The sequence below is a fragment of the Trichechus manatus genome, unplaced genomic scaffold (assembly GCF_000243295.1).
Source record: "Trichechus manatus latirostris isolate Lorelei unplaced genomic scaffold, TriManLat1.0 scaffold00020, whole genome shotgun sequence".
Taxonomy (NCBI): domain Eukaryota; kingdom Metazoa; phylum Chordata; class Mammalia; order Sirenia; family Trichechidae; genus Trichechus; species Trichechus manatus.
In genome coordinates this window covers 2296379-2309476 of record NW_004443956.1, presented here as the reverse complement: position 1 = coordinate 2309476, position 13098 = coordinate 2296379, and the positions used below count along the sequence as shown (strand labels likewise).

At 36.9% G+C, this 13098-nt stretch overlaps 1 protein-coding gene across 1 annotated transcript in view; it reads right to left on the bottom strand.

The window, feature by feature from the left end:
* The window catches only part of CNTN3 (contactin 3), a 207183-nt gene that overhangs the window by 106321 nt on the left and 87764 nt on the right, over positions 1-13098 (bottom strand). The window contains exons 4-7 of the mRNA XM_023727915.1: positions 12558-12742; positions 9067-9203; positions 8050-8179; positions 4988-5138 (exon numbers count right to left, since the gene is read on the bottom strand). Coding sequence (XP_023583683.1) covers positions 4988-5138; positions 8050-8179; positions 9067-9203; positions 12558-12742 — 603 coding nt within the window. The remainder of the gene's footprint in view (positions 1-4987; positions 5139-8049; positions 8180-9066; positions 9204-12557; positions 12743-13098) is intronic.

Here is a 13098-nt window from a genome sequence, read left to right as displayed (position 1 = left end):
AAAGCAAAGATGTCACTTTGAGGACTAAGGTGTGCCTGACCCAAGCCATGGTATTTTCAATCACCTCATATGCATGCAAAAGCTGGACAATGAATACGGAAGATAGAAGAAGAATTGATGCCTTGGAATTGTGGTGTTGGTGAAGAATATTGAATAATACCATGGACTGCCAGAAGAAGGAACAAATCTGTCTTGGAACACAGAAACGTAACATTTATGGCCATGAGACACTGCTGGAACAGCAGTCTTTTTCCCCTTTCTCCTTAGAAACGGAATCCCAATTTTTTATTGGGTACTTTGCCACCCAGAATAAAAAACAATAATCTGTCTTTCCCAGCCTCCCTTGCAGCTAAGTGTGGCCAGAGACTAATTTCTAAGGCATAAGGGAAAGTGCTGTATAGAACTTCTGGGACATCTCTTAAAAGGGAAGGAGTATACCCTTATTTCTCCCAATCTCCTTCTGCTTGCCTAGAATGTCAAAGGGAAGCAGGCGCTCCAGCCGCCATCTTGGTTCATGAGGTAAGTCTGATGGAACAGGAAGACAGAAGGATCCTGTGTCTGGTTATTGTGGAGTCTAAGTAGACTTGACTGCCTGTCTCCTGAGAGGAGACGAAAAAAACAAAAAAAACTATCATTTTCAGCCACTGTTAATGTCAGACTTTTTGTTACTTATAACACAACCCCATTCTTATTGATTAGTATACTTATAACTACCACTCACTATACTAAATGCTTGGAGTCCACGAATGTCAGAAACATTTGAGTGCTCAGCTACTAACTGAAAGGTGGGTGGTTTGAACCTATGCAGAGGTGCCTTGGAAGAAAGGCCTGGCAATCTGATTCCAAAGGATTACAGCCATGAGAACCCTATGGAGCACAGTTCTGCTCTGCACACACGGGGTCATTACGAGTAGTAATCTACTGAATGGCAACTGGTTTGGTTTGGTTTTTTATGCTAAATGCTTACTTTATAGCAACTACGTAAGGTAGGAATGATCTTTATTTTGTGGATGAGGAACCTGAGGTTCAGAGATATTACAAAACTAACCTAATGACATGACACTGAGGTAGTAAGTGTCTGAGTCAGAAATCCCAAGTTACATTCTGGAACTATATTCTTTTTCCTGAACCATTCTTATACTATTGCTGTTGGGTGCCATCGAGTCAATTCCAACTCATAGCAATCCCATGTGGCAGTGCAGAACTGCTCCATCGGGTTTTCTTAGCTATAATCTTTAGGGAAGCAGTTCTCTAGTTTTTTCTCCCATGGAGCTACTAGGTACGTTTGAACCATCAACCTTTCCTTTAGCACCCAAGTGCTTAACTGTTGCACCTCCAGGACTCCTTATCCCTATACACTGTTAGGGTAAATCTCTTCTTTGTGTGCCTTTAGCTGAATGTCTTAATCTTTTTATCCTTTTTTAAAATTAGGATTAAACACCTCTGCATACTCAGGTTACTATTCTGAGGACAAGTGGGTTTATTATTGGGACAAAAATGATTATTTAAATTTTGTATACCATTAAAAATATTTAGTTAAAATAATTTTGAACACAAAATATCAGCAGTTACATAGGGAGACTTAACCTCCAGCATAACAGCAATTAATTACCAGTATACCCGTTGCTGTCGAGTCAATTTTGACTCATAGCAACCGCATAGGACAGAGCATCTATACGTGTTTAAACTGGTTTAAAAAATCGAGCTCCGTATTACTACTTAAATTCCTGTTCCAGAAATTCATTCTGCATGGCCTACCATTTGGCTGAATTGTGTTTAATCACTCACATCACAGTTTTGTCTTGTCATCCTGCAGTGCCTCCCTTTAATGAAGGTGCCTCCCATTAAAGGCTGGAAGGAAACCAGTCTTAACCAGCTCATACAAAGATAACTTGGGGTTCAACCTAATTGTCTGTAATATGACTTTGTAATTTTGGAAAAGTAAGCCCACATTTCTTGGTCTCAGGCTTTACTGTGATGAGTTAAGTTGTAATGAGTAAGTTGGACTCCATGAGTTCAAAGGCTGAGACCACCTCTAAGATTCTGAGCTCGCTATCCAAACGCGACAGTGAAATAGCTTAGCGGTTATGCTCTCCAGTCAAACAGATATGGATGCAAACCCTGCCTATTCGACTTTAGGCAAATTACACAATCTCTTATGTAACCTTTGAGCTTCTCATTAGTAAAATGGAGATAATAATAGGATCTACACTTCACAGAGTTTCAGAGATTTTAAAGGAGATAATAATTATAAAGCTCTGTATTAGTTTGCTACTGTTGCTGTAATGGATTACCACAGACTTGGTGACCTAAAACAACACCAGTCAAAGTCAAAGTGTCAGCAGGGCTGTGTTCCTTTCCAGAGGCCCTAGATTCATTTCTTTGCTTGTTCAGTTTGTTGGCAGAAATCAGCTCATTGTGGGTATGGGACTGAGGTCCCTCTCCTTGCTGGCTGTCAGTGGAGAATGGTTTCCAGCTTCTAGGGATCACCAGCATTCCCTTGGCTCTTGGCCCCCTTCCTCCACCTTCAAAGCCAGTAACAGCAATCGGAGTCCCTCTTGTACTTCAGTCTCACCTTGCTCTTCTCCCATCACATCTCTCTGACCAACCCTTCTGCCTTGCTCTTCCTCTTTTAAGGGGCCAGGTGATTACTCTAGGTCCCCCAGGATAATCTAGATAATATCCTTATTTTAAGGTCATTTTATTAACAAAATTAATTATATGTGCAACTTGAATTTCCATCTGCCATGTGATGTAACATATTCATAGTTTCCTGGAATTAGGACATGAAGGCCTTTATTCTGCCAAAAACAAGCTCTGAGCATAATACATACATACACTCACATATATATATATAGATATATATATACATAATACATATAGCTTGTGGTAGGCATGTAGTAAGTACTCAAAAAATAATAATAATAGGCAATACTTATTTCTACTCTCTGCTAGGTACCACTCCAAGTGCTTTATGGGTAGTAGTGCATTCCATCCATGTAACAATCTTCATACCATGAAGTAGGTACTATCATCATGATCCCCATTAGCAAATGAGGAAATGGGACAGAGAAAAATCATGGCACTTCATTAAGCTATAAAAGGCAGAATGAAGATTTGAACCCAGGCAGTCTGACTGCAGAATCTTCTTTTAACTAAGCCTCATTCTGCCTCTTTAAGTTAAATGTTACCACAATAACCAGTAAATCAAGAAAGAGTTTGTTTAAACTAAATACCAGTGATAATAACTTGCTTTAATAAGGGACAATGATAATACTGGTATTTATTGGGCATATGCTACTCTATTATTTTCTCTACTTTGTGCTGAGATGTTGGGCCACTGGAGTAAGGGGCTGGGTCCATGACTGAGATTTCTTTATCATTCCAGTTTGAGTCTCTCCAGGTAGGGTTAATGAGGAAGAAAATCCTTGCTAAAATATTCTATGGGGGGAAAGGTTAAGTATATCTACCTCTATTTTCAGCTTTCAAAAAAATGCTTACTATCAAGAACTTAAAGCATAAAACTCTTAGAAATTATAGGAGTAGAACTTCACAACCTTGTTTTTGACAATAGGTTCTTAGATATGACATCAAAAGCACAAGCCACAAGAGAAAAAATAGACAAATTGGACTTCATCAAAACTAAAAACTTTTGTACATCAAAGGACTTTATCAAGAAGGTAAAGAGACAATCTACAGATTAGGAGAAAATATTTGGTAACCATATATATCTGATAAAGATTTAGTATCCAGAATATATAAGTAACTACTACTACCAGTTAACAACAGAAAGACAACTCAATCAAAAAATGGGCAAAGGACTTGAATAGACATTTTCCTAAAGTAATACATAAATGGCCATTAAGCATATGAAAAGTTGCTCAACATCATTAGTCACCAGGGCAATAAAAAGCTAAAACACAGTAAGATACCACTTCACTCACACTGGATTGATATTATCAGAAAAATGAAAAATAACAAGTGTTGGTGAAGATGAGAAATCAGAATCCTTCTGCACTGCTGGTGGAAATGTAAAATGTTACAACCACTGTAGAAAACAGTTTGACAGTTCCACAAAGAGTTAAACATAAAATTACTATTAAAAAAACCACTGCTGTTGAGTCAATTCCAACTCATAGCAACCCTACAGGACAGAGTATAACTGCCCCATAGAGTTTCAAGCAGTGGCTGGTGGATTCAAACTGCTAACTTTTTGGTTGGCAGCCAAACTCTTAACCACTATGCCACCAGGGCTCCCATATGAACCAGCAATTCCACTCCTAGATATAAACCCAAAAGAATTGAAAGGTACTCAAACAGAAACTGTACACAAATGTTCATTGCAGCATTATTCACAACAGCCAAAAGATGGAAACAATCTGCGTGTCTATCAACAGATAAATGGATAAACAAAATGTGATATCTCCATGTAATGGAATATTATTCAACCATCAAGAGAAATGAAGTTCTGATGCATGCTACAACATGGATGAATCTTGAAAACATGCTGAATGAAGTAAGTCTGGCACAAAAGGATAGATATTGTAAGATCCCATGGATATGAAATACCTAGAATAGGCAAATACATAGACACACAAGTTTATTAATGGTCAGCAGGAGCCAAGGAGAGGGGGGAATGGGGAGATATTGCTTAAGGGCACTAAGTTTTTATTTGGGGTGAGCAAGAACTTTTGGAAACGGTAATGGTGATGATTACATAACACTGTAAAGGTAACTAATGTCACTGTAATTAATGTACACTTAAACATGGCTAAAGTGGCAAATTTTTGTTACATATACTTTACCACAATAAAATTAAAAAATGCTTACTGCAAAAATGAGAGTATTACCAAACAAAAATAATTTTATTTTGGTTCTTAAACACCCCATTCACTATTGAAATGCTGGGATATTGAAAATCTACTTCAACATCACTATGGAAAGTGAGAAGTAAATCACCACCTTTTTGGACAACAGAATAGATTACCTTTCGTTTTCCTGCACTATCCCATCTCCCTTCTTCCAGAAAGAAAGTGCGCTGGGGGAGGCTCTGGGTTTACACTCCAAGATGACCAGGCTGCCCACCTGCACTTGAACCAACTTTTTCATTGGATTCTTTGAAAAATCTGGAGCAGAAGCTGAAGAGAAAGAAAAAAGAGACAGAATGAGAACCAACAACCAAAAACCAAACCCACTGCCATCAAGTCGATTCTGACTCATAGGGACCCTAATAGCGTTTCCAAGGCTGTAATCTTTAGGGAAGCAGACTGCCACATCTTTCTCCCATGGAGCAGCTGGTGGGTTCAACTTGCCTACCTTTTGGTTAGCAGCTGACTGCTTTAAACATTGCACCACCAGGGCTCCTCAGAATGAGAACAGGATCATTAGTTTAATTTTTAAAACCTCTGTACATTTAAAATGTAGACTTTGAAACCATTTTTAAAGTTTGCTGGGCACACAAGATGTCAGCACTTGACATAAGATTTACTGTATGACACACAGGGTCTCAGTGCCAAAAGAGTGATTCAGGCTATCATGTTTTCTGGCAAGTTCTAAATCTTGAGACAGTTAGTTTATACAGGATTTTAAAAAGATTTCCTTGAAGTTTTAAAATAGCTCAACCATTCATTTGTTAAACAAAAGAAAAACAGCTATCACAGAATTTTTTAAAAGTGAGGTACATGAAGGCGGGGGTAGGGTTAGTCTCTCTGATCTCTTGGATACCATAGTTGGAATACTGCCTCACTCAATAGGTACTCAATATTTTTAGAATGAAAGCTAAGTATTGAATTAATATTCTTTTTTGTTAAAAAAAAATCAAAATCTATTATAAAGTTTTCATATGGTTAGGTTTAACTTCTGAGTTAGAAAAATATCATAACACACATTACTATATTAAATATTGTCCGGTTACATTAAATATTATAACATGTAGAAAACATTATCTTTGCTAATAATGCATAGAATACTGATCCCAAAATAACACCTGATACTGAAGATACATAATAATGTACTATTTGAATGAAATGATATGGAGATAGTCAAATGTAAATAAGAAAATCATTCTTTTTACTGGGAATGTGGAAAAAGTTAATAACTTAGTGTACCTCCTCAAACATCTAATCTCTGTCTTATGGAAAATCTGGTGAATATAATTTATTTTTTGATAAGAGGAGATCTTACAGTTAATTACACAATTGGGAATAAAGAAGACATGTTATCTAGAAGCGGCTGGCCTTAAAAATTAAGATTCTGAGAAAATAATTTTTACTAAAACAAAACAAAACTTTTATTTCGGTAAAAGCTTATGCCCATGAGGCATGCTGGCTAGGATCCCTCCATTTTAAAGATGAATAAACAATGGCTCATCAGGTTAATTTAATACAAGAGTGCAGCAAGCCTTCAACTTAAGACTTTCTGTGCAATTTCCCATGTCTTTCTGCCGTATTACACTGCCTCTCTGTCACTGATAACAGCAGCTAGGTTTTGGGTGATGATCTGCCCTTCCTAGGCTTCAGCTCTCCTAGTGAAGAAGACAGGTTCCTGGGTGGTACAAGCAATTTGCGATTGGCTCTTATCCTAAAGGTTGGTGGTTTGAACCCACCCAGCAGTGTCACAAAAGAAAGGTCTGGCTATCTGCTTCTGTAAAAATTACAGCCAAGAAAACCCTATGGAGCAGTACTACTCCATAACACAAGGGATCACCAAGAGTAGGAATCACCTCACCAGCCAACGGATTTGATTTTTTTTTTTTTTTTTGGTGAAGATGTACCTCTAACCTCCAGGCAGCGGGGGTATGAGACTTGCTTGCCTTTAAACGAGGGTTTCTCAACATCAGCACTGTTGATATTTGGGACTGGATAACTCTTCATTGTAGGGGACTGTCCTGTGCATTATAGGATATTCAGCAGCATCCCTGGCCCATCTACCTACTAGGGGCCTGTAGCACACACTATCCATCAGCCACCGCCAATTTTGATAACCAAAATACCACCAGACATTGCCAAATATCTGTTGGCAGCAAAAATCATCCCTTGCTGGGAACCACTCAGTTAAACCAATCAGGACTTTCTAGCCCTCTGGTCCTAAGAATTGGGCCAGCGATGTGTTCATGATCCAAATCAGGCTACACAGGGCCAGTGATGCTCAGGACTGGGACTTCCATTTGAGCAATTAAGAAAGCCACCTGGTTTCCACTAGATTAACAGTGGTGATGGAAACCAAGTGAATGTGTTGGGGGACATCATATAGAACTTGAAAATGGTGACTATGTTTGAGCCTGGATCAAGTTATACTAAAATCCAAATTCTCCCTATTAATTATATGGGGCAATAAATGTCTTATTTATTTACTTATTCATTCATTTATTTGCTTTTTTGTTTATTCATTCATGCTATGCACATCTTTGGTTGCGTTTTCTTTCGCAACTTAAAGTGTCTTTATGGACAACTGCCCTAAACATGATACAACATTTTCTTTCTTATACCTAAGGTGCAAGAAGGAGAAAATAATTCAGAATTTCACGTAGTTGCACCTTAGTTAATTAAGGTTTCACGATGTTCAATGCTTTATGCTTCTAGCAGCGTTACTAAAGACAACACTTATTCCTTTTGAATCAATAAATGATTAATTCAAATATTGGTATTTACTTGTATGGACCAGCAACAGAGACCACCAAAGTCACTTATTCTCTTAAGGGGCATTGCTCAGTCTGTATATAGGATAAGTATGTCTTACGTCAACACTATCTCCCTACCAATGATTTACTTCAACCTTTGGGACCTAATTCCAGCCTTAATTGCTGTTTTTCCTTAAATAATCATTTATACACACACACACACACACACACACACACACACACACACACACACACACGCCTTGATTGGAATATGCCTTCATTAGAAACCCCGAGTGATTTTGTTGTAATAGTGCAGATACTATTAGATACAGGAATCCAACATGAATAGTAAATAACCTGCTTTTGGCAACAATGGAGGTGTTAAAAAAATAATACAATAAGAAAAGAACAGAAAAATGCAGCAGCCTTACCAACAACCTTGAGTTCAGCACTGGAATAGACAAGGCCATGTTTGTTTTCTGCTATGCACTGGAACATGCCAGAATCAGTTACATTTAGGTTTGATATTGTAAGGGCACCGTTTTCTATCTGTATTCTCTCCTAGATGATAACAAAAACATTTTGCACATAAATAGATATATCATTTTGGAAGAAAAGTAAATATCATTGACCATCATTTCAATCACGTAGAAACCTTCCACATTTTCCTCAATCTGACCTGAAATTTAACCTTTCCTCATTGGAAGTATAAAGGATTGATTTAACTTAACAGCCATACATTAGCAATACTACTGAACATACTTCAGCCCAAATATAAATCAGTAAATAACAAAGCAACATTTATTCTTTTTTTCCCCATGTGGTTAAAGCTTCACACTAAAACACCCCCATGTAGTTGTTTCCTTTCTCGGCATTTACAGAGGTTTTCACCATTTTTCTGATTATGTAAGTTCAAGATATTATAAAGTCTGTGCATTAAAAAAGGATCATGGAAACACAAATATTTATCAGGGCATTTAATAGTCTGAAAGGTTATGTACAGAAATTGGAAGGAACATAATTGAGCTACTGCATAATTTTTAAAAGAGCACCAATTACATGGCTTGAGAAGGAAAGTGATGGAGAAAATGAGTACCTATGTAATAGGGTAGTCAACTAATACATTTATTCTGCAGAGGCCATACAAAGTTGTCAAACAGAAAAAATTACATTCTACACTTGATTAAAGTCAGGTCTTCTCTTAATTTCAATATCTAAAACATAGTATATTACTTCATAGACTAAATTCACAAATCACCCTTTTCCAGTGAAATTCAGTGTTTGAAGACTTCCTCCTTGGCAGACCAGGTGCTTGATTTTATTTTATTTTCCCTGTACCACAGGTAAATGAAAGTGTATGCAAACTAACAGTTTACTTCCATACTAGGTACTACAGAATGCATTTATTTAACACAAAGTGGAGAGGGGGATTAACCAGGTAACCTTACCTCTAGCACCAGAGCATCTCCATTTTTCAACCATCTGTAGGAGGGTTTGGGTTTACCACTTGCCCGACATTCCCAATAAAGATTATCCTCCACAGCTATTTCCACATCCTTTATGGTCTGAACCCAGTGAGGCTTTGCTGCATTTAAATAACAACAAAAAATAAATAAATAAAACCATTCGGTTAAAAAAAAAATCTTATCCAGGTAATTGTCAATAGATATAAGCTAGCAAGCAATGGATTAAACTCAGCAGTGACTAGAAATATATTGAATTCACTAAGTATTTACTAAGTGGATATATGAAACATTTCTAGATTTAAGGAAGGGTGTTGCAATCTGTCATTACCTAAGCCGGACTCATTGTGCTTTCTTTGTTTTCAAAATTCTGGGCACTTTAATATATTCTTCATCTGTCTCTCAGTAGATAGGAGCCCCTGGGTGGCGTAAATAGTTAAGGGCTGGATTAATAACCAAATGTTGGTGACTCGAACCCACCCAGAGGCGCCTCAGAAGAAAGCTCTGGTGATCTGCTTCAGAAAGGTCACAGCCATGAAAACTGTACACAGCGCAGTTCTACTCTGACACACGGAATCGCCGTGAGTCGGAATTGATTCATCAGCAACAGGTTTTGTTTTGTTTTTCTTTTTCTTTTCTTTTCTGGTTTCATTTTGGATACAGGTAAACAAATCTGATTTTATTTTCCAAGTGTATATTTGAATCATGAGATGGTAACTGATAACAATTTAATACGTGAGTGACGGCAGAGACTAGCCTTAATTACACACTAAAAATGAACATCCATAGAAGAGAAAGTTCTATAGCTGAGGAAAAAATATTTCCCTCAAGTTAGAAATAACTCTTAATTAAATACAAACCAGTGAGCATCTTATGAACCTCTGTACAAATTAAAACGAAAGCAGCAAAAGATGGATAAATTGCTTCAATTTGAATCATAATATGATTTTTTTTTTCCAGAAAAAGAAGTAACTCAAGCAACTTTAAATTATGTATGCAAATCACTTGGATCAAGTGGATTTATCATTTTCTTTTAGAAGATATTTGGAAAATTCTTTTTACAGATGAAAGCAACATACCACTTACAATGAAAACCATTCAATATACACAGCATATTCAGCCAAGTCTCAGCTTGCGTTTTACATCCCAAACTGGGAGGTGTGATGTCTTACTGGCTTCACATTGCATTATGCATGTGATGTCTACTGTGGGATTCACATTTGCATCCTCCATATGGAGAAACAGTTTATATATTTCTCTTTAATTGCAACCAAGAGGAAGATCTGTCTTTCCATTTCTATCTCATAAAATCGTTTTTATATAAATGAAATTGAAATGAAACTATGGCTATTTAGCTTTTAGAGAAATGCACTGGTCTAAGTTTTATTTTGCTTTTTTTTTTTTTAATACAAACTACCTGCCCAATCTGAAGTGTAGTTCAGCTCCAAATCACTTCTCTCTATTTTATAATGACATTTTCTTCTTTCAGAAATTATCAGCCTGGGATGGAATGAGGCTGTAAACAGACCCACATATGAGCCTTTTACTGAGAAGTGAGTTTCTAGAAAAAATTTCCACTGGCTTCCCATATTAATGGAAAAAAAATTTGCTGGACTAAGCTAATTCTCAGATTATAACTGCCAAGTTAACATTGATTTCCCCATTTATTCCATCATATGAGACCAAAATCTTCTATCAGAGTTTTTATATGAAATATTAGAGGCCATAACAAGAGAACTGCATGGCACTTATTGAATATCCTAGTCTTAAGGTGAATTTTCAGAGTCACTTTCATAAAACTCTATGCATTAATATAAGAATCTTCTCATTCATTTCTAATTGAGTTCTTATGTACATATCATATTACCTCTATACTGGGCTAAAGCAATAGTCTATCTCCTTTACTAAGTATAGCGAATGCTGTCAGTTGTCTATTGTGCATCCATTTCCTCTCTTCTTTATTCATAAATGAATTCCATTTTTTAATTCAGATATCTTCTCCTTCCTCACCTTACACTGTCCATGAAATCCAGAGAACTCTGATTCGATTCTCTTTTCCAGAGAGAGGCTGCTAAGTATCTAAGTCAATTACGGTCATCTCATTCTGCTCACCAGTGATCGGTTTAGGAATGAACATGCAGCCAATGAGATTTGAGGAGGGGACTGTGAGATGTTCTTCGGAAAAGAAGTATGAACAAGGAATGATGTGTTGGTCACTGCCTGCAGCCATTTTGTGACCATAAGGGAAACTAACATGCAGACTAAGCAGAAAGAGAGAGAAAGGCAGAATTTAAAAGTAAATAAATAAAAATCACAGAGAAACTAAGCCACGGCTTGATTTTAAGGTACTTAAAAGCCAGCTTAGCTTTGGATTTCTTGTCATATGAAGCAATACAATTGTTTATTGTTTACACAGGGTGGCTGCTATAGGTAGTCCAAAACATTCTAACTGAAACATTAATAAAACAAGTGTCAATCTAATCAGAGACAACGTACTTGCAGACTTCAAATATTTCTAAGGGGAATCATAATAAGCACTATAGTTTTAATATCTATCTTTGCACACATTTTTTTCCCCTGCAACATTTATGTAGGCTATCCCTTTTGGCGCTGCGGTTAAGAACTCAGCTGCTAACCAAAAGGTTGGCAGTTCGAATCCACCAGCCACTCCTTGGACACCCTACCAGGCAGTTCTGTTCTGTCCTATATGGTCGCTATGAGTCAGAATCATCTCGACAGTAGCAGGTTTGGGTTTTTTTGTTTTTCCATTTATCAATAACCTTAGTGACTCTTTTCTTTTTTCATTTAATAAAAGGGTTTGAAAACAATTTTTGGAAAAAAAGGACAATCTAATTTTCCCACAAATAGAGGCTAAATAAAGGTAACGTTATTATCCTTTCCTTACTTGAATTGAGCAGTACACCAAATAAATGCGACTGCAAATTAAAGGCAGCAAACAACGTCAAGACACATTATTAGAAGGGAGATAATAGCACTGAAGAACTCAATAAGAGCCTGAGTTTATGCCGTTTTGTCTAATGCAGTAACTGAAACTCTTCCCAGTAGACAGTTCCTTTCTGCTTAGTAAAGGTAATACGGAAAGCTATGAAGCCACGTTTTCTAATATGCTACTGTGTAAAATATTCTCGGGAAAAAAATGTCAAATACTTCATTATCACAGGAATTATTTAAAAAATTCAGAATAAAACGTTTTAGGCCCCACACTTTACTGCAGAATATTGTTTTTTCATTTCTGTGATGAATGTCTGATTGCAATCAACTCGATGGCAAGGAGTTTGGGGCCTTTGGTTTATGATTAAGTGTTTGCCCTCTTAAACAAAACATAGAACAAAACAACTTGGATTGTGAAATTATGCTATGACATACCCCTGCCCCCAAGTACAGCAACAATATTTTAAAGATGAGAGAGCAAAAGCTAAAAACAGGCAATCAATTTGCCCAAAGCGGATGCTCACCATAGTAAGTCAGACGCCCTCTGGCGACATTTTTCCCTCGTGAATTCTCAGCAATGCATTCATATGAACCTGAGTCTTCCTGTTGGAAATTGGGGATTTCAAGCATACCATTGAACTTTCTCAATTTAATTTTACTGGAAAATGGCAGTCCGTCACTTCTTCTCCAGTTAATCTGAGGTACGGGACTAAGAAGAAAAGCATCAAGTTACTTGCTTTTCTTGAACTGATACCTGGAAGCTTTTTTGGCTTGACAAAATGAAATTCCGGTTAGGATAGAGCAAAAGGCACAGGTTTTCAAATAACAAACACTTCCAGTTTCAGTTACATTACATAAACCTGATGCAAAGGTTTAGCTCTTTAAGTTGATATTTTGATAAAAGAAATTGTGCATTTTCTTGAGTTAATTCATGATGTAGAGAAAAAACTTGGAATGAAAGCAGTAATACCAACCCACTGTGTTAAAATACAACGAATGTACAAGCAAAGGAAAAATATCACCAATTTAATTTATGAAATTAGGAAAGCACATTTTCTCCAAATT